Source organism: Anabrus simplex, chromosome 11 (assembly GCF_040414725.1).
Source record: "Anabrus simplex isolate iqAnaSimp1 chromosome 11, ASM4041472v1, whole genome shotgun sequence".
NCBI lineage: Eukaryota > Metazoa > Arthropoda > Insecta > Orthoptera > Tettigoniidae > Anabrus > Anabrus simplex.
The window spans coordinates 48882977-48903200 of NC_090275.1; the positions used below are offsets into that span (position 1 = coordinate 48882977).

A 20224-nucleotide genomic window follows, 5' to 3' on the forward strand; every position below is an offset into this window, starting at 1 on the left:
TAAATAAGTCTATATGACGATATTATTCTAGACTAACTCTTTCTTCTTGCAGCTGGAAGTATATGAACTCACATACCTCAGTAACATGCTCGCCATCAAACATCTTATTGTGCTCACCATGCTGAATAGTCTAAGGGAAATCAACGGACCCCCTGGGTAAGTTTCTGTTTTTCTTAGTAATTCGTAATAAAGGTTAAAACTGTAGGAACGGGAGCCTTTTGTATGTAGAAGCATGTCTGTTCCTTAGTCCTGTTTCTTGATACGGGGTAGGGGATGAACTGAGATGAATGTTATAGCCGGATGTCCTTGCTAACACCAGCCTCAGCCGAGGAACTAATGGAGATGAAATGAATGATCGTGAATGAAAATGGGTAAGGAGAGGGAAACAATCGGCTATCATTTATGAATAGGAACGGTCGCAGCATTTGTCTGGAAGTGAAAATGGGAAACCACAGAAAAAAATTATCAGGACAGCTGACGGTGGGAGTTTGAACCGACGCGTCTCCCGAATGAAGAGTCAGGTTCCATAGCCGTTGCACGCTAATACGCGTGGCCACACCCCTCGGTAGTATCGTCTATCTAGATAGACCTCTAAAACCAACAGGAGATAATTTGATATGTTACACAGATTTTGTCTCATAAGAGAGGCCTTTATATTGCTGTTTTCTTAAATTTTGAAAAATTGACGGGGCACATTTGGAATATGGAAGAAAGTATTTGGGATTAAATAGTTATAGTTTCGGAATAATATTTAGAAGTCGCTGCCAACAGCTAAACAATCACAATATACCAAGATGCTAAACTTAGGTAAAAATAAAAGAAGTAACGTCATCCTGGTACAGGCCATGAAGGCCCTTGGAGGGGTGGAAGGTAAAGGCTTCCGCTATCCGTAACGTCGGCACTTCAAGAGGTAGAGCGGTTAGCTTTACGCCCGGCCACCTTTGCCCCTAGTAATTAACCGGGTTCTCATTTTTGGTGTAGGCTGAGTGTACCTCAGGGCCATGTGCACCTCCAGAAGTGGAAATCTCATTTCTCAAATTTTTCGACTTCCTAACCAGGAATCGAAACCACGCTAAACTTAGGTACAAATTCTTATATCACTGTACGGCTCAATGCCTAATGGTTAGCGTTCTGGCCTTTGGTCACACGGGTCCGGGGTTTTATTCCAGACAGGGTCAGGAATTTTAACCATCAGTGGTTAATTTCGCTGGCGTGAGGGCTAGGTGTATGTGTTGTCTTCATCATAATTCTATCCTCATCACGACGTGCAGGTCGCCCACGGGTGTCACATCAAAAGACCTGCACCTGGCGAGCCGAACATGTCCTCAGACACTCCCGGCACTAGAAACCACACGCCATTTCATTTGTTATATCAGTTCAAACTTTAGACTTGTTTCAGCCGAACTGCCGGTAGCTTTTGGCCTTCTGTTTTCCAAATAGCGCGTACAGTTCCAGTTCAGGTCGATAACATTTCAGAATATTTAGTGAATATCGTTAGCATACAACACATTAAAGAAATCGTAAGGGACAGTTTCTGATATTCTGGCGTCTGTTACGACCGTTAATTCTTACAAGGGATTTTAAATACAGTAAATAACATTACTAATTATAAACAAAGGTTTCTGAGTGGGTTAGGCTGGACGACACCGGACTACATGCTGAGATGTGAAGACCTTACCTTCTATTGAACACTCGTATTTTGGATGTACTCCGAGGATGCTAGAACTTCATCACCAGTATAAAAGCAGGCTCGCTGCTATCAGGAGTGGTTGGTGTTGAGTTGAGTTGTTGCCTTTTCGGTGTAGTACTGTATTGAGTAGTCAGCTATTTCATGTACGATGTAAGTGAGGAGTATGATTTACGAAGTTTACCCTGGATTCTAACAGGAGTCGTTGGTGTTGAGTTGTCTTGTCTATTGTGTGGAGTGTTCAGTAGTCAATTATTTCACTTACGATATAAATGAGGAGCATGTTTTATTTTAAGTTACGTTGTCTCTGTTAAATTATATTGAGAAGCACAGGGTAACATGATGAAACAAATGGTTCTGTCGTACTAAAAACGTATGAGTGAATACTGTTGTGTAGACTCATTGAACTACTATTTGGCGAGTTTTTAAATATCAAATTTAGCCTTTGAAATAAAAAATATATTTGTTCTATATCGGCGTATGTTCAGTGGATTATAAAAAGAGATTAACTCAACATAAGTTGTGTGAATCATCAATTTTATAGTCACTTGTTTTATCCGGGAAATTCCAATCTATGCATTTTTCCTGAGTTGAAAGCTATTTAAACCATGCTTCTTGCGCATATTTGAATAATTTGTTACTGTTGGGAATCACTAGGTATTTTCTAGGTCATGAACTTTAGAAACATTGAATTTCCCGATAAGAGCGTTATCCTTTATGGCCATTAAGTTCAAATTAACTGAGCCATAATCAAGTCTGGGCTTTAATTATCATTAATAAATAAAAATACTTTCCGGATTAAAGCCTCGAGTATATGTTTAACAACTCTTTTGTGATTCGTTCAAGGTGATTCTAATATGAATTAAACCACAAACTTTAGATACATTTTATGATGATTTCATCACTCGCCAACAAATTTGTTGTCTTCTTCTGGTATCATCAGTCGTGTCTATGTCCGACTCGTTGGCTGAATGGTCAGCGTACTGGCCTTCGGTTCAGAAGGTCCCGGGTTCAATTCCCGGCCGGGTCGGGGATTTTAACCTTCATTGGTTAATTCCAGTGGCCTGGGGGCTGGGTGTTTGTGCTGTCCCCAACATCCCCTGCAACTCACACACCACACATAACACTATCCTACACCACAATAACACGCAGTTACTTACACACGGCAGATGCTGCCCACCCTCATCGGAAGGTCTGCCTTACAAGGGCTGCACTCGACTAGAAATAGCCACACGAAATTATTTAGTCGTGTCTATGGGCTCTGAGGTAGCTGTAGAGTCCTATCCTAGAATCACAAACTCTTCTACCTAGTAAGACATATTTTCAAGGCTATGAGATAGCTGGTGAGGACAATTTCTTCTGTAGACGCATCATTCTTCCCAAGGATTTCGTCTGTCAGTTTCTAGTCTCGGTCTTTGCTGTTCAGAAAGTTGGGGGAACTTCAAGAACATGTCAACGCCATGCCAAGTGGTTAGATGCTATGCCCTCCCGATTAGTGAAAATGATTTACAACATTTTTATACCGGAATTTACAACAAATTTGTAAAACTTCTTCCGACTTCCCTTCGCTCATTTTTAAATTGGGAATACATTATTGTCTTCGGAAGATGAAATTCTTACTTACGCACAACATGACCTGCCCATCGAAGATGCTGCTCGATGACAGTAGCCACAATAAAATTTGTTTACTCTTACACACCAAACTTAGTACGCCTGATTTTGCCGTCTAATTCTAAAGATTTTCTTCAGACAGCATTGATGATATTTTTTCAGGAACTGCATACGTCTTCTGTATCTGATACAAGCTTCACATCCATGAAGAAGGACTTTTGTTACAATACCTTCGTATCCGTAAAGCTTAATATCATTACGGATGTTATAATAAAGACCTTTGACGAAGACGAACGAAATCTGCACTAGCATTTCACTATCGATATTTGGTGTTGATGAGAAGTGACTGCCATGGTATGAAATATGATCGATGTTAAGCAAGACCTGTCCATGGACCGTGATTGTTGGAGCAGTAGAGTCGGACTTGGATGCAAGTTGATGCAGGACCTGTTTCATTTCTTTGATAAGGCTGGGATCAATACTATCACATATAGAGCCTTGATATTTAGGCAGTAATAGCTTAGAATGCTAATATACTGAAGTAGACCGTCAAAGGTTCTGCTATGTGGTTTGCATGATCATCAGGGGTACGGCCTATTAAAACCCCTAGATAGTATATTATTCTCGCTACATTACGAAGAGCCGGCTATACGTTATTTCCTACTTGCCAAATTATTTTGCATTCTAACTGATTACTGCCTAAACACCATATGCTTCCGTAAACGCTTATAAGATGGTCTGGAAGCCTCCTTCTGAGCTGGCCAGAAAAGCATTAACATCTTCACATTGCAGTTCAATATCGCAACTATATTTGATAGAACTTCCATAAAGAGGTACTCATAAATGAAAACACCTGAGTCACATTATGTTCTACTTTGTAGCGACTCAATTTTCTACTTTCTCTTACAGCTGGGCAACTGATCCAACGGACGTTAATGCTTTCCACACATTCCAAGCTAACGCCGTGAGTAAGTAGAGTAATTTTATTAGAACAATTAAATTTTAGACGTTTATCATACCTTCAGTAGATCACTGTTGTGTTGGTCAGCGTATTCACTTGAATAAGAAAAAGCTGCTTATAAAACCCTTTCTTGCCAAACTGAGCTTCAAATCATAATTCATTTTAATTAAGGAATTTTCTCTCATAGAGTGGATTTCCTGCATCTAACCCTCTGCTTTACCTCTCCGATAACATTACGTCCACCATACCTCCCTCACTCAGTTCATGATGGTCCATATACTTCCCGTTCCATCTATTTACCGTTCTCCCACTGTGGGTGGGGGCGGTAGAATAACACCCACGGTATCCCCGCCTGTTGTAACAAGCGACTAAAAGGGACCGCAGGGACTCTGAACTTGGGAGCGTGGGTTGGCGACCATGAGGCCTTTAGCTGAGTCGTGGCATTGCTCCCACTTACTTGTGTCAGGCTCCTCACTTTCATCTATCCTGTTCGACCTCCCTTGGTCAACACTTGTTATTTTCCGACCCCGACGGTATTAGAGCACTCGAGGCCTAGGGATTCTTTCATTTTCACTCCCTTCTTGGCCCTTGTCTTTCTTTGGCCGATACCTTCATTTTTCGAGTTGTCGGATCCCTTCCATTTTTGTGTCTGATTAGTGTTATATATAGGTTGGTTCCCTAGTCGTACTTCCTCTTAAAACAATAACCACACCACCTATTCACTGTTCCTTAGATGGTCACTGTCTTCCGTCAACCCCCGCTATCTGAAACCACGACATTAATATGTGATCCGACACCTCTTCCCATGTGACCACACTATATCAACTTGTTATTCTTCTTATTCCCGACTTACTGGAGTCGGCATTAAGATGTATTTAGGGTAGTTTTGCGGACGGATGCTCTTCCTGACACCAACACTATGGGAAAAGATGTTGTTCAGTATTCACCCCTGCGTGTTTCTCTGGTTGTTAGGAATGTGTGTTTTCTGTGTGGATGAAGAGAAGTGTATTAAGACGAACAAAAATACCCAGTCCCCGAGCCAGGAGAATGAACCATACACAGTTGAAATCCTCAGCCTTCCCTGCAATCGAACCCGGGGCACTCTGAACCGAAGACCAATACCATATTACATCAACTATTACTTCTCTCTCTCATTCTCCTCAACCCGATGGTTGGTGGGTAGCATGACTGTCCTCGTCCAACGACCTTCTATCCTGAGCCAGCTGCTTGATTAGTTGATATGGATGTCGCCCTTTAATGCCATCGAGGAACCCTGCTCTTGGTCGTCCTCTTCTAGTCTTTCCTTCCAGTTTCCCTTCAAGTAGTGTGGTGAATCATGATGAATGCCGGAGTAAATGACCTGTCCAACTACATCTTATTTTCGAGATCATTTTCTCTAGACTGATGGTTTCTTCATCTCTCTTGAGAACTACTTTATTCGTTAGCCTGTGAGTCCAGGGAATTCGTAACATTCGACGCCAGCTCCACATTTCAAATGCATTTAATCTTTCCTTATCAGCCTTTAATAGAGTCCAGGTTTCAGAGCCATAGGTCGCAATGCTCGAAATGAAGCTCTTAATGAAATGCTTTCTTACTGGCCTTGGAGATCAACAGGCTTCTTTTTTATTGAAAGCTTCTTTAGCCTGGGCTATTCGAGAACGGACGTCCTTTTCACACCTCCCATCAGATGTAATGATGCTTCCCAAATAACTGAACTGATTTACTTGAGTCAATTTTTCTCCTCCTAACCAAACATTAACATTTCATTATCTTGGTTTTTGTTTTGTTAACCTTCATGTTACATTTTAGTTTTAGTAGATCATTCAATTTCTTTAGTGAGGTCTCTATCTCTCTCTCAGTTTCAGGTATGAGGGCAATATCATCCGCGAAACGTATTGTTTGGTATAGTTGGCCATTTATTTTTATTCCATGGGTGGAGGTGGCTGAAAACTCTTTCATTTCTTCTTCTAAATACACATTGAATAATAGAGGTGACAGACCACATCCTTGCCTTACTCGTTTTCTTATTTTTGCGTTGATTTGCTCCTTTCCTATAAGCGCCGTCTGGTTCTTGTACAGCTGATAGATGATTTTCCGATCTCTGTAGTCCACTTTCAGACTTCTAAGGGCTTTAAACATAATATTCCAGTTAACATTATCAAATGCTTTCTCTATATCAATGAAAGCAATTAGGATGTTCTTATTGATTCTTAGGGTTTGTTCAATAATTGTTCTAAGGCTCAGAATTGCTTCTCTTGTTCCTCTGTTTCTTCTAAACCCGAATTGATCTTCTGAGAGATTTTCTTCTATTCTATTACTTGTAGAAATATTAATTTCCACTTTCATAACTTACAGCTGTGTTCATGGTCTTCTTTCTTGATTTACAAGTTGATCATCTTATGAAATCTATTCCAGTTCCTAACGGTTTATTTAATTTCTGGGTACATTTTGTAAACTATTTATCTCCATAAGTCACTGTGTAGAAAAGTTTTCTAAATATTTATTTTTGTTGTGAGCAGAACATTTTTATTGACGGTACCGAATTCTACTTGCCGTTTTAACTTTTGCCATAATTTATTCGTATCTAACTTCTGGCTATGCTTAACCATCGTATCCTAGATTTAATGAAAGTGCTTTATTTACTTCATATGGAGTCAACAATCTAACGTCAAATATTTTTATTTAAATTTATTTTAATGTTTCATTTTTGGTACTAGTCCATGCGTTTTCTTAGCATATATGAAGCTGTACCCATATAGTGAGCAATCACCACTGATCTCCTGCAAGAAGTAAACAGGGAAGAGAATGACCTTAATATGTAGACCCCTTGTAGAATATTTACTCCACAAGTATGTATTTGGTCCATAGTGACAGGCATTTCGACTGCATGTTGAGGAGTATTGATAGATATTCAGCTCACTTGAAGGACTCCGTTTGAAATAGTAAGCTCTGTTGACCGACGATAATCTGCTTTAGACTATTCCTGATTCGTATATCATATATGATAGATGGATTGTCTGATCAGTAATTTTTGTGGAACACTACGGCGTTCAGCGGAAAGCACCAATACTGATTTTGACTTTCGACGGTGTGTCATCAATATACGTGGCCAGCATATGGTCGTCGCAATATTCCTTTTAAATTTCTGTATTCATTCTCCGGACGACTCCAATAACAAAAAAATGAAATTTGTTTCGTGTTTTATTCTGAAACTGGAGTAGGATCCTTGGTCTTCTTCCTTCACGATGGGGCATAGAAGTTTTGTTCCATTTTCATCAATATTTCTCCTCATCAGAAACATTCCTTGCAAACTTTGAAAGCATTATAATGATCTTATTTCCTCTATACTTAAATCTTCTATTTGAGTGAGTCCTGACCCAGATTTTTCAAGTCCTTCCGTGAGTGGCTCCTGATCCAGAATTTCGTCCAGTTCTTCCATGAGTGACTCCTGATCCAGAATTTTGTCCAGTTCTTCCATGAGTGACTCCTGATCCAGAATTTTGTCCAGTTCTTCCATGATTGACTCCTGATCCAGACTTTTGTCCACCTGTTCCATGAGTGACTCCTGATCCAGAATTTCGTCCAGTTCTTCCATGAGTGACTCCTGATTCAGAATTTTGTCCAGTTCTTCCACGAGTGACCCCTGATACATAATTTTGTCCATTTCTTCTATTTAGTAGATGTGCTTTCAGTTCTTTCTCCTATAATTTCTAATGTACTCTAATGTAGATTTTAACTATTAACATGTCTTTGTTTTCATTTTTTATTTCGCAGCTATCCCTCTCGGAATTCTGCAGTACCCTTTTTATCGTCTAGGATTAGAGTAAGTACATCACAATCATTCAAAATGTATGAAATATGATATGCCCATTTTACGATCTGTGCTGATTTCCATGAAGTGGTGGGCGATGTCGCGTGTTATAAATCGAAAATAATAGAAAAATATTTAAATATAAAGCAGGCAATAGACATACACATCACGAAAAATACCAACCACAATGTCATCAACGATAGCACACATACACACACACACACCTGAAAGATTCACCACCATTCACTCTACTAAATTAAATCACATATTAGCAAAGCACAATTCAAACGCTTTTAAATTTTACTATCTATTAATTCACTATTCCAACACAATTTTAAATACGATAATAGAATTACATAAAAAGGCCGATGATGTCACCGAAATATGACGTAATGAAACGTTACTGGTAAACAATATATTGCAGTCAACAAAATAGAAGTACTGTAAGTTACACCATTAAGAAATGTTCAAACACTTCGTCAGCTATTAGAAATGTGTACACAGAATTTTAACAAACTTGTTTTGCACTTACCCGAACCGTTCACCAATTCATTAAAAGAATCATTTAAAATTACAAAATAATAATAAATTTGAAAAGTGTACTTTGACATAAATTGAAGATGTTTTCGCATCAACGAAGCATGCCAATCTGTTCTTAATTATGTGATGTATATTTTAGGTTTAATGTATTATTAAATGATTTCCATTTCAAGTATGTTCTAAATGTATTCATTCTGAATTAGGTTCGACAAATACAGTTAGAGAATATTTCATTCACTCATCATATTGGTATATTTTGCCGTAGAAAGTCCCAACGTAATGTCTTACAGACATGTTAAAAGCATCTAAGTGTCTAGCCCAGCACTCGTCAATCAGCCTGTAGTTCTGCTTTGCGCACCGCGTCGACGGCTCAGCAGTGATGGGTACAGTTCACTGACTACTGCGCACAGCAGCGGGTTCGCTGACAGAGTATCACACGAAAAATGATCCCTAATACTAGGTTTGGGGCATAAGACATCTTAATAATTTTTTTCATGGATGCGGCGTCTACCAGACAAATAGCTAGGCCGCTCATCCGTAATGCAGCGAGAGTAACATAAATTCTAGGAGATCTGATAGGCTGTACCCCTAGTGTTTATATACGAGTATATTTACTCCCTTTAGTAAGTTTGCATTCTAACCAATCACTATCTAAACGTCCGCACTCTATGTATGATGAGCAATTATAGGTTCTAATATTATGTCACCATTAATTTAATACGCTGCTTATCATCAGATTACGTACCACGTTACAAATGTCTTCTGTTACAGAGCGCTGAACTATGGCGCTATCGGATCCATTCTTGGCCACGAACTGACCCACGGATTTGATGATCAAGGCAAGTTGGATGCACTGCCAGACATACGGTGAAATTTGAGTCTTACTATTACGTTTCCTTACTTGTATGCCTGTATGAATACTGCACTTCTTTAGACACTCGCCCCTTTCTCTTAACTATTGTAATATCATGTACATTATACTGATCAAACTTTCATTAATTTCAGGTCGTCAGTTCGATAAAAACGGTAACCTGCGCCAGTGGTGGAGTAACGAAACAGTTGAGGCGTACATCAACATGACGAAATGTTTCGTGAAGCAGTACAGTGGCTACAGACTGGAATCCATTGGAGCAACGGTACGGCCTTTTCATCTGTATAACTTAATCCAATAATGTCCCGTTATCTCTTAGGATAGTCACTAATATTATCACTTGTTCGCTTTATCAGTAATATTATACGCCTATACGTATGGTTGATTGAAAGTTACTCTTTAAAGTAATAAGCAAAATATGTCTTGAATGAAGAGAGAAGACTACTTTTGACAATATACAGAAGTCAGAATGCTGAACTGAATATTAATGGCAGCAAGAAAGAAGCAAAAATCAGAAGGGGAGTTATTATTATTTAGCGTATGACATTAAAAATGTCACACTATCACAAATTAAATATACTGTACACTATGTAGGTTACAATTTCACCATCAAGCTCTGCAAATAGTCTATACAAGAAGGATTTGGGTCAAGAAAGTCTTATGGGCTACCCGGATAAGCACTCAGGGGGCAGTGTTCCACTATATGACGAACTGTTTGCTTAGGGGCACCGCAGCTACATTCCGGGGAGGGAAGTTTGCCCCATTTATAGAGGAAGTCAGCGCACTTTCCATGGCCTGTCCTGATACGATTGAAGGTTGTTCAGGTTTTGGGAGGTAGGTCAAATCCTTTTGGAATACTTGTTATACAGGGGAAGTTTTGATACTCAGCTGGAGCCATATAAGTCCATTCCTGAAACCAATCCTGCTGCAGGCTGAATTTGTCAACCAGGATTTTGGCAGTCCTTATTGGTGGATTTCTGGACCGAAGTCTGTTGTTCAAGGCGTAGGGGAGTGAGACAGGGGTATTCTCTATTGCCTTACGTATCGAGAAGGCTATAGCCACAATGAAAGAAACGACGACTGGAATTAAAATTAATATTCAAATACTTACTATATATTCATCGCATAAGATTTATAATAATAATGTTATTGTTTTTACGGCTGCCTGCTGTCATTTCTTGATGGACACAGTACTTTTGTACCTATTTCCTGGCACAGGACAGAGTAAAGTGTAGCTTCCACCGAAGTCCCACTCAACATTCATGGCTGTGACAATATGGAAGCTGCTGGGGTATGGATAATGCTGAGTACTGACATTCATTTTCTAGAAAAAGAGTTGAAAGCGAATACTTCAATATTTCAATCTCTCTCCTGTAGTGCTAAATACTCTGTGTTTGATTTTTCACGGGGAAACCGTTTACATACAGGGTGTTCCCAAACATGTGGGAAGTAATGGTTGTTGAGGGTGCGTGTGGGTGGGGGGGGGGGGCTAGCACACCTCAAAACAATGCAGTAAGTCGTCATGAAAATACACCCTACAGTCGATCTACGAGCTACATCTGCTTTAGTTATTAGCTCTAACGTGGGGATAGTTTGTATTTAGGCTTAAGTTTGGAGCCAGGTATGCCGTTACGGACATTGTAGTACTTAACGTGAGGAACAAGATTGCCATGGGATACGTGCAATGTCCTAAGTGCCCAACAATCAATGAGGTGGGGAGCACCTAGGCGCATAGTGGCCATCTTGAGCACGTCCTGTATTTGAATGCAGTATCACTGCTGGTACCTCAACTAGACGACGGCTACTTGACGTGGGATACACCACGTAATGCAATTACCAATGCTTCCCGTACAAAGATGGAAAATCTGTAACTCGTAAAAGTACTCGCAAACAAATATTAGTATTCTATATCGATGGACTTAAGACCCTTTCCCGTTACGCATAGTATGTTTAAATCACAGTATATCCTGTGTCATCAAGATTTGATTCCTATTTTATAAAATCATCTAGCTCTCCACAAAATAGTCTATATTCAAACCAAAACATCAAGATCTGTGGACTTAATATTTTCTAGTGGATTCTTAAAATTTGATAAGTCCATAGGGATCCTGTTCTCCCTTCAAGTTTGCCCTGTATTCCTCATCGGTATAAACATTTCATTTTCCTTCAACCCTTTCCCCTCCCGTATTTATGTGATATTTTCTTCCACTTCCAAGCAAAGCATCTCTACAGTTTGACGTTATGTTCCTACCCGAGATTAAATTATGTTTTATACTTCAGAAGGTATAAGGCCCCATTCACAATGCAAACGTAACCGTAAACTTAACGACGTAACGTAACCGTAAAATTAACGTAAAATTTGTGGTATTCACAATGGAGGAACATAACATTAACGTGAAGAGTACACAGCAGCCAATCAAAACACTGCCATGTTATTTAGTACGGAAGTCAGGTTTTGGGCTATCTCGCAGTTTTATATTTCAATACTTCGATGGAATCAAACAACGTGGTAGCGGAATTCATATTACTTCAAACATCTATTGCTTTGCTCCTGGGAGCTGTGTAGGCCTACGGTACCTGAAAAAGGCGATGTAAACAACGGTGCAGAAAATGGGTTCATCCCTTGAATCAAAGGTTATCTCAGGGCGATTTCGGTAATCTACTGTAAGAAATGACCCTCATCAGTTCGTTTTGGACATGCGGATGAAACCTGAACTGTTTGCCTTTCTTACGATTTGCTTCCCCTTTTGTAATAAAAAGAAATGTAAGGTCTCGTTTACCGACATCTGTGACCCTATCTACCACACCCCGATGAGATGTTTGGATCTATTTGTTTGGATGTTATCGTTTTCGTAAAATAGTAGTCCGTCATAATATTAAGAAATATACAGGGACACTGTTTTATTTATGACAGGGATTCTCTTTCGTCCGTTTGCCAGCGCTGCGAGCTTGTCTCCCGCCATTTATTGTCAGATTTCATTACTACAGGATATTAATTTCCACCAATTATTTTTCGGTACAGCGTATTTGTAATTCTTTTTCCTTCTATCATACATAGCCTATACACAAAGATTATTTTGAAAGAGAATTACAAGTGTTTCGTCGAAAGAAGTCATTATATCGCGCACAACACACAGTGTTTACCTCTGCTCTGATTGGCTGGTTCTTAAAGTTAACGTAAAATTAACCGCAAGAGCTTGGAGTTTGCAATCCCTTAATTTTACGGACTCGCAGTTAAGTTTACGTCGGCGCATTGTGAATGGATCCATTAGATAAGATGGCCGCTAACTTCTAAGTTAACGTTAATTTTAAGTTTACGTTACGTTACGTTTGCATTGTGAATGGGGCCTAACTTTGGGTGTTCCCCGCCGCTACACTAGTTGAACGCAAAGCACGGCCTTGAGGCCACCAATCTCAGCTGCAGTTGACACGTGACTAGCAGCGGGAGCCCTTGGAACTACTGTACAGTAAACGCCTCGTACACTTACAGGTTGACGGCAAGCTGACGCTGGGAGAGAACATCGCAGACAATGGAGGTGTACGGGAAGCTTTCAGGGCCTACCTTCATTACCGAGATCGGAATGGACAAGAACCTAAACTCCCCGGACTAGAAAAATACACTGATGAGCAACTTTTCTTTCTGTCGTTCGCAAACGTAAGTGTAATATTATATATTTGTTGTGGTCGTCTGAAACCTAAACCTTCGTTAGTTCCATGGGATTGATTGATTGATTGATTGATTGATTGATTGATTGATTGATTGATTGATTGATTGATTGATTGATTGATTGATTGATTGATTGATTGATTGATTGATTGATTGATTGATTGATTGATTGATTGATTGATTGATTGATTGATTGATTGATTGATTGATTGATTGATTGATTGATTGATTGATTGATTGATTGATTGATTGATTGATTGATTGATTGATTGATTGATTGATTGATTGATTGATTGATTGATTGATTGATTGATTGATTGATTTATTTATTTATTTATTTATTTATTTATTTATTTATTTATGTATTTATTTATTCAAAAGAAGATATGCATGTATGGACATTTCACATTGTTAATCTCTTTCTTATAGTCACTTTCACAATTTGATCCACCTTGTTCATTGCGTTATGTGTTTTCCATCAAGATCTTTTCCCGGTTACCTCTCTGTCAGAATCAGTACAGCATAACCATCCATTCTCCGTCAAGCCAAATAGCTTTTATATTCTATTATCTTCTTTCCCTTGTGTTCCAGTTATGGTGCGAGACCAGTACCCGCCAGTCTTTGAGATTCGACCTCACTGATGGACACAGTCCAAACCACGTCCGAGTATGGGGGTCTCTCGCCAACTCACCAGAGTTCGCCCGCGTCTGGCGCTGTGATGAAGGAACTTTCATGAACCCCGACGAAGATAAATGCATCATATGGTAGCCTTTAAGACCGTCCATGGACACTACCTCCTCGAGGGACGAAACAATTGTGACTTCGAACACCAATTTTAAGTTTATAAACGTATGTTCAACAGTGATGCACAACTGAGCTAAAAGTTCCTTAGTAGAACCAAGGAAGCTTATATGGTCGGTGACAACAGAAGTAAAATAGTCCGATGAGAAAGTCCGCGATTCACTTCAACTCATATTTCTTCTCTGCTACTGAAGAAAAGATCGTCAGTAACAGAGAGAGACTCGGTCGAAGTTTCCTCTGTGCTCTCACAGTAACACCTGTGTCAACGGCTAGAAATGCTGAGGAATTTCCCAACTGGTCTGTTAGTTTCTTACTCGATTCTGCCGCAGAACCTGGCTAGGTATCATTTTGGAACGAGCATACAATTTAGATGCAAAACATGTTACATCTGCAGCCGTCATTGGGTCAAATATATGTTTACGTATGCATAACACATCGCTGATCTCTATACAGTATTTAAAACACTAGGGGAATTTATGTTACCGCGAATTTGACATCGTAAAGCATTCTGACGAAAGCTCTTGGCCTGTAGATTTGTAGTGTGTCTTCAAAAGCATAAACATTTCTTGTCGTACATTTTTAAATTATTAAAGAAAAATGTAGCATTCTGATTGGCCAAAGCGCTCGCCAGTATTCCAAGGCCACCTGCTGGTCCGCTGCTGGCCATGTGCCTGACGGGAATTCTCAAGGGAACACACGCATGTGCGCACGCATGCGCGCTCTGATAAGGCGTCTCCTCGCAGTAGTCTACATAAGTGAGCGGTCATCGTGGACTCGTGGTTTGTCGAAAATATTTCACGCGCAGTTTTTGGGTTCGTGTAGCTGATTGGTGACATTTCCAAATAGCAGCTGGAATTGTGTACATCATTTGTATAGCGCGACGTGTAAATACATTCAGTTCACATATTTTTATAATTTCAAAAGATCAACTACTTCCCGGACAGTCTAGGCTGCTAAAAGGGCCAAGTTCCAGACGAAACAAAATACAAAGATCTGAAAATAAAACTCTAAATTATACGCACAATAATAACTCTAAAGCTACAAACTATTTCGTAAAAACCGATCCAGTGGCTACGTGGTTTGAGTCACGTAGCTGTCAGCTTGCATTCGAGAGAGAGTGGGTTCGAGCCCCACTGCCGGCAGCTCTGAAGGTGTTTTCCCGTGGTCCTATTTCCACAGCAGGAAAATGCTAGGAGCTGTAACTTAATTCAAGACACGTCCGCTTCCTTCCCGCAGTTAGCCACTTTCTATCCCATCGCCGCCATAGACCTGTGTCGGAGCGGCATAAAACAAATTGTAGAACAAAAACAAATTCCTAAAATATAATTCATCGTCGCAATAAAGACATCTAAAAAATTCACTTCACACATAATTAACAGGTAATGTAAAGCCTAAAAGTAAACGAAAAATTACCCGGGCACCAGATGGAGTAATTTTATATTAAGACATGTTATCTGACCTACTTGTAACGAATGTTTTTTTTTTTGCTAGTGGCTTTACATCGCACCGGCACAGATAGGTTTTATGGCAACGATAGGATAGAAAAGGCCTAGGAATTGGAAGGAAGCGTCCGTGGCCTTAATTAAGGTACAGCCCCGGCATTTGCCTGGTGTGAAAATGGGAAACGCAGAAATCTTCAGGGCTGCCGACAGTGGTATTCGAACCCACTATCTCCCGGATGAAAGCTCACAGCCGCGCGCACCCCTAACCGCACAGCCAACTCGTCCGGTGTGTAACGAATGCTACGGAGCAGCACGGTTCATCTAGTAATTATAAATTTATAATTCCAAATATTGATCAGAGCGACCTATGAGATAGCGATAATCAATCACTTCGACTTATTGTCACTCCTAGTCTGTAGATGTATAGAGAGTGTACGGGATACGCTGTCCAGTAAAATTGGTGGTAGTGATTATTGTTTTAAGAGGAACTTCAAATAGGCAGACATCCTATCCTAACTCTAATCAGAAGGAAAATCTCCGCACTCGTGCATTTTCTCCACTATATGGGAAAGGATAGAATCATGGATATGTTTTTGAGCTTAGAAGACGAAATAGCGAGCAAGGATTCTTTGGTTGTCCCCGTCTTAGTAGCCTATTACGACTTGCAGGGGGTACAGACAATGCGTCCCATGACTCCACCCACAGGGGACATAAAGAGTTCCGATAAATCAAAAGAAGAATTAGTAATAACCGAACCCCATGGCACAATAAGCCCCCAAGGGCTTTATCCTACCAAGCGACCGCTGCTCATCCCGAAGGCCTGCAGATTACGAGGTGTCGTGTGGTCAGCACGACGAATCCTCTCGGCCATAATTCTTGCCTTCCTAGACCGCGGCCGCTATCTCACCGTCAGATAGCTCCTCAACTGTAATCATGTAAGCTGAGTGGACCTCGAATCAGCCCTCAGAACCAGGTAAAAATCCCTGACCATGCCGGGAATCGAACCAGGGCCACCCAGCTCGCTACCCCCACATTGTGGGTATGGCAAGAAAAATGAGTGTATCCATGAAAGAGTGTTAAGGCTCATAAATTGTCAGAAAATTAAAGACATTCTAGAGCCCATAAATATAATACTAGTGTAATTATTCTCATTATGATTATTATTATTATTATTATTATTATTATTATTATGAGCCAGTCCTGTGATGTAGAGGTAGCGTCTCTGTCTGTTATTCTAAAGCGCTCGCTTCGTTGTTGTTGTTTTTTTTGTTTTTGTTTTTTGCTAGTTGCTTTACGTCGCACCGACACAGATAGGTCTTATGGCGACGATGGGACAGGGAAGGGCTAGGAGTGGGAAGGAAGCGGCCGTGGCCTTAATTAAGGTACAGCCCCAGCATTTGCCTGGTGTGAAAATGGGAAACCACGGAAAACCATTTTCAGGGCTGCCGACAGTGGGGTTCGAACCCACTATCTCCCGAATACTGGATACTGGCCGCACTTAAGCGACTGCACCTATCGAGCTCGGTGCTTCGTTTTTTAGCTAGTTCAAGGATTATAATTCTGAACTGAAGAGTAGAACGAGGTTCACTTGCTAAATTTCCTCAAGCTCTTAGTTACAGGAAGAAAGTGCACAGTGAGAAGATGACGCTACTGACCGAGTATACATAGACGAACAATTGTTGCCATGGTTACAGTGGCGTCGGGAAATTGATGACACTAAGTCCAGATAGACCCCCAGACCAAAAATATATCCATATTAAAACAGAAGAGGTCCAATGAAGAAATCCGAAAAGAGAAAGAATCAGGCCACGAAAAACATACAAATAAATGATTCCCTGGACCTCATAAACCTATTTTCAGACTCAGGTAACGGCCCCATTACATTTCGCTGCCAGTTTACGACAGACGAAAGGTACTGTGGGTGTATTTTACCACGCTTATCCACAAGGGGAGTGAATTATGACAGGTAGTCATAAAAGGGATCGGATAATTAAAGTATAGATAGGAACGAGCCCTCTAAATGGCAACTTTCATCTAGATTTATCGCTTAAGATGAGATCTGTGGCCATAGCAACCTTGGAAATGCCTTGAAAGTAACAACCAAGACATATTATACTCACTGTTACGTCATGAAATTCATTTTTCAGATGTCTAGGGGTCATGAAATGTCAAGACCTGTCAAAATGAATATCAAATTATTGCACGAATACAATACTTCCTCCACTCGTCGCCACAAGAATTATGTAACTCATACCGTCGTCCGAAAGAAAACAAAAAAAGAACTGAACCGACTCCAAGCAGAAAGACCGCACAGACCTGACAAATTTCTGGTTGCAAAACTATTAATTTTAGCTTCTGTGGAGTAGTGGTTAATATGTTTACCTGCCACACCCGGAGGCTCGGGTTCGATTCCCGGCTCTGCCAAGAATTTCGAAAAGTGGTTCGAGGACTGGAACGGGGTCTACTCAACCTCAGGAGGTCAACTGAGTAGAGGGGTTCGATTCCCACCTCAGCAATCCTCGGAGTGGTTTTCGGTGGCTTTCGACTTCCTCTCCAGGCAAATGCCAGAATGATGCCTAACTTAATGGCACGGCCGCTTCCTTTCCTCTTCCTTGTCTATCCCTTCCAATCTTCCCATCCCCCACAAGGCCCCTGTTCAGCATAGCAGGTGAGGCCTCCTGGGCAAGGTACTGGTCCTCCTTTCCCAGCTGTATCCCCGACCAAATGTCTCAGGCTCCAGGACACTGACCCCTAGTTGAGTTCGGGAGAGAAACTAAACCTGGACTGAAAACTGACTAAATAAATAAAAAATAAAAAACTACGTAAGATACCTCCCCCTCCCCCAGTACAGTGGATGAAAATTGCGAGTTATAGGGTAGGTTTCCATACGAATATAATTGTTCTGAACCCGTTAGCACGACCTTCGATTACTGAGTAGCATTTTTCGCACACCATGTATATACAGTAGATCCCTGCGGTGTAGAAGTAGCGTGCCTGTCTCTTAGAAAAGCAAAGAAGGGAAGCAAAGTCATCTCCGTACAGGCCATGAAGGCCCTTGGAGTGGTGGAAGGTAAAGGCTTCCACTATCCGTAACCTCGGCACTGGATGGGGGAAAGTGGTTAGCTCTACGCCTGGCCGCCTTTGCCCTCAGGAATTAACCTGGTACTCATTTTTGTGTTAGGCTGAGTGTACCTGAAGGCTATGTGCACCTCCGTGAGTGGAAATCTCGTTTCTTACATTTTTCGACTTCCTGACGAGGAATCGAACCCACGTCCTTCCGGGTGAACCGAGTCAGCCGCTGTACCTGCCTCTTACCCTCAGTTATACATCCTAAGTCCGACCAAACTGCGAATAGACTCATTGCTCTAAGTTGTGCATCATTGTTTGAAATATCTTCAGAACACCAATAGAATGAGTGGCTTTGCCTTGTTATTATAGAACGTGCCTATCCAATATCGTAACAGTGCCTCAATTTCTGGAAGTGCCTCAATAAGGATCAAAGTGTCCCAATAAATAAATAAATACTGTGCCTAAAAGTGAGAATTTACTCAAAGCAATAAAACTACAACTGTGTGTCTCAATTTGTATAGAAAGTGATCCTTAGAAATATACAATAAGTCAAGCAAAGTGCATCGTTCCTTTTAGAATCGAAGTTTATACATTAAGTGTGAGGAAAATGTGACGCGTTGTCATCGTGTGGTGAACTCAATTGTGTTGATATATGCCACGAAGAACCGCCAATAAATGATCGGATATCACTTTAAAAATACAGCTTTTTGTGTGTTTGTGTAATATATGAACCCATCCCTTTTCAGCTAATTTATAACTGTTAGGTTTTTCAGTCTGCTGAAACTAATTTTGAATAATCAATGTATAAATTACCTGAAAAAGAAAATATATGTAACAGCATTTCACTATTATTATTCTATTTTAATTCAGTTGTTTCCTTTTTATGTATAATACTGTTACCATATATTTGTCTTTCATGTAGTTTATAAATTACTGGGCGAGTTGGCCGTGCGGTTAAGGGCGCGCAGCTGTGAGCTTCCATCCGAGTTACGTCTCAAAACTCACGAGTCTCAAAACTCACGGGCTATAATTAGTAACAAATAGTATCAAAACTCACGAATACAAACTGGTAGCTAAAGTAAACATTCTAATGAGTCTCAAAATTCACGAATCCGGACAGCAGGTGCTTGAGATAACTGCAGGAGGGATGAGGTGCGCGGTGACTCACGCTTCCCTTCAACCCATGTTTTTCTACCGACTTAGGGCAGTCACCCAAGTAGCAGATTGCCTATCAGTGGGTTATCTAGTTTTTTCTTAAATCATTTAAGAGCCCCTGGGGCCCCATTTTAGTCGCTTATTTCGACAGGCAGGGGATACTGTGAATGTTATTCTGCCACCCCAACCCAGAGGGGAAAAATAATGGTTAGTGAATGAAAGAGGCCGAGGTGTATTATTATCATTATTTAAAAAATATTTGGTTGTTGTCTTAAAGTTAATATAATGCATTTTTCCTTTTCACATAATTTATAATAATGACGTGTGGGCTCCGGAGAAGTCTGGTACAGGTTTTTAAAGTTGACGCCGTATAGGCGACCTGCATATCTGTGAGGATGGGGCCCTGCCTAAGATGGAGTCTAATGCTGAAGACGGCACGAACGCCCAGTCCCCAAACCATAGGAATTAACTAATCAAAGTTAAAATCTCCCATCCGACCGGAAACCGAACCCGGGACCCCCTGGACCTGTTGGACCAAAGGCCAGCATCCTAACCATATTAAAGTAGGTACAGGATATTGCCCGCTGCTAGTTAAAAGAAGCTGTCAGT

At 40.6% G+C, this 20224-nt stretch overlaps 1 protein-coding gene across 2 annotated transcripts in view; it reads left to right on the forward strand.

The window, feature by feature from the left end:
• Positions 1–19158, forward strand: part of Nep5 (Neprilysin 5) — a 100593-nt gene extending 81435 nt beyond the window's left edge. For both annotated transcript variants that reach the window (XM_067155969.2, XM_067155970.2), the window contains 7 exons: positions 53–156; positions 4208–4266; positions 8034–8082; positions 9382–9449; positions 9616–9746; positions 12972–13136; positions 13740–19158. In XM_067155969.2, the coding sequence (XP_067012070.1) occupies positions 53–156; positions 4208–4266; positions 8034–8082; positions 9382–9449; positions 9616–9746; positions 12972–13136; positions 13740–13916 (753 nt within the window). In that variant the 3' untranslated portion in view covers positions 13917–19158. The remainder of the gene's footprint in view (positions 1–52; positions 157–4207; positions 4267–8033; positions 8083–9381; positions 9450–9615; positions 9747–12971; positions 13137–13739) is intronic.
• The last annotated feature ends 1066 nt before the right edge of the window (positions 19159–20224 follow it).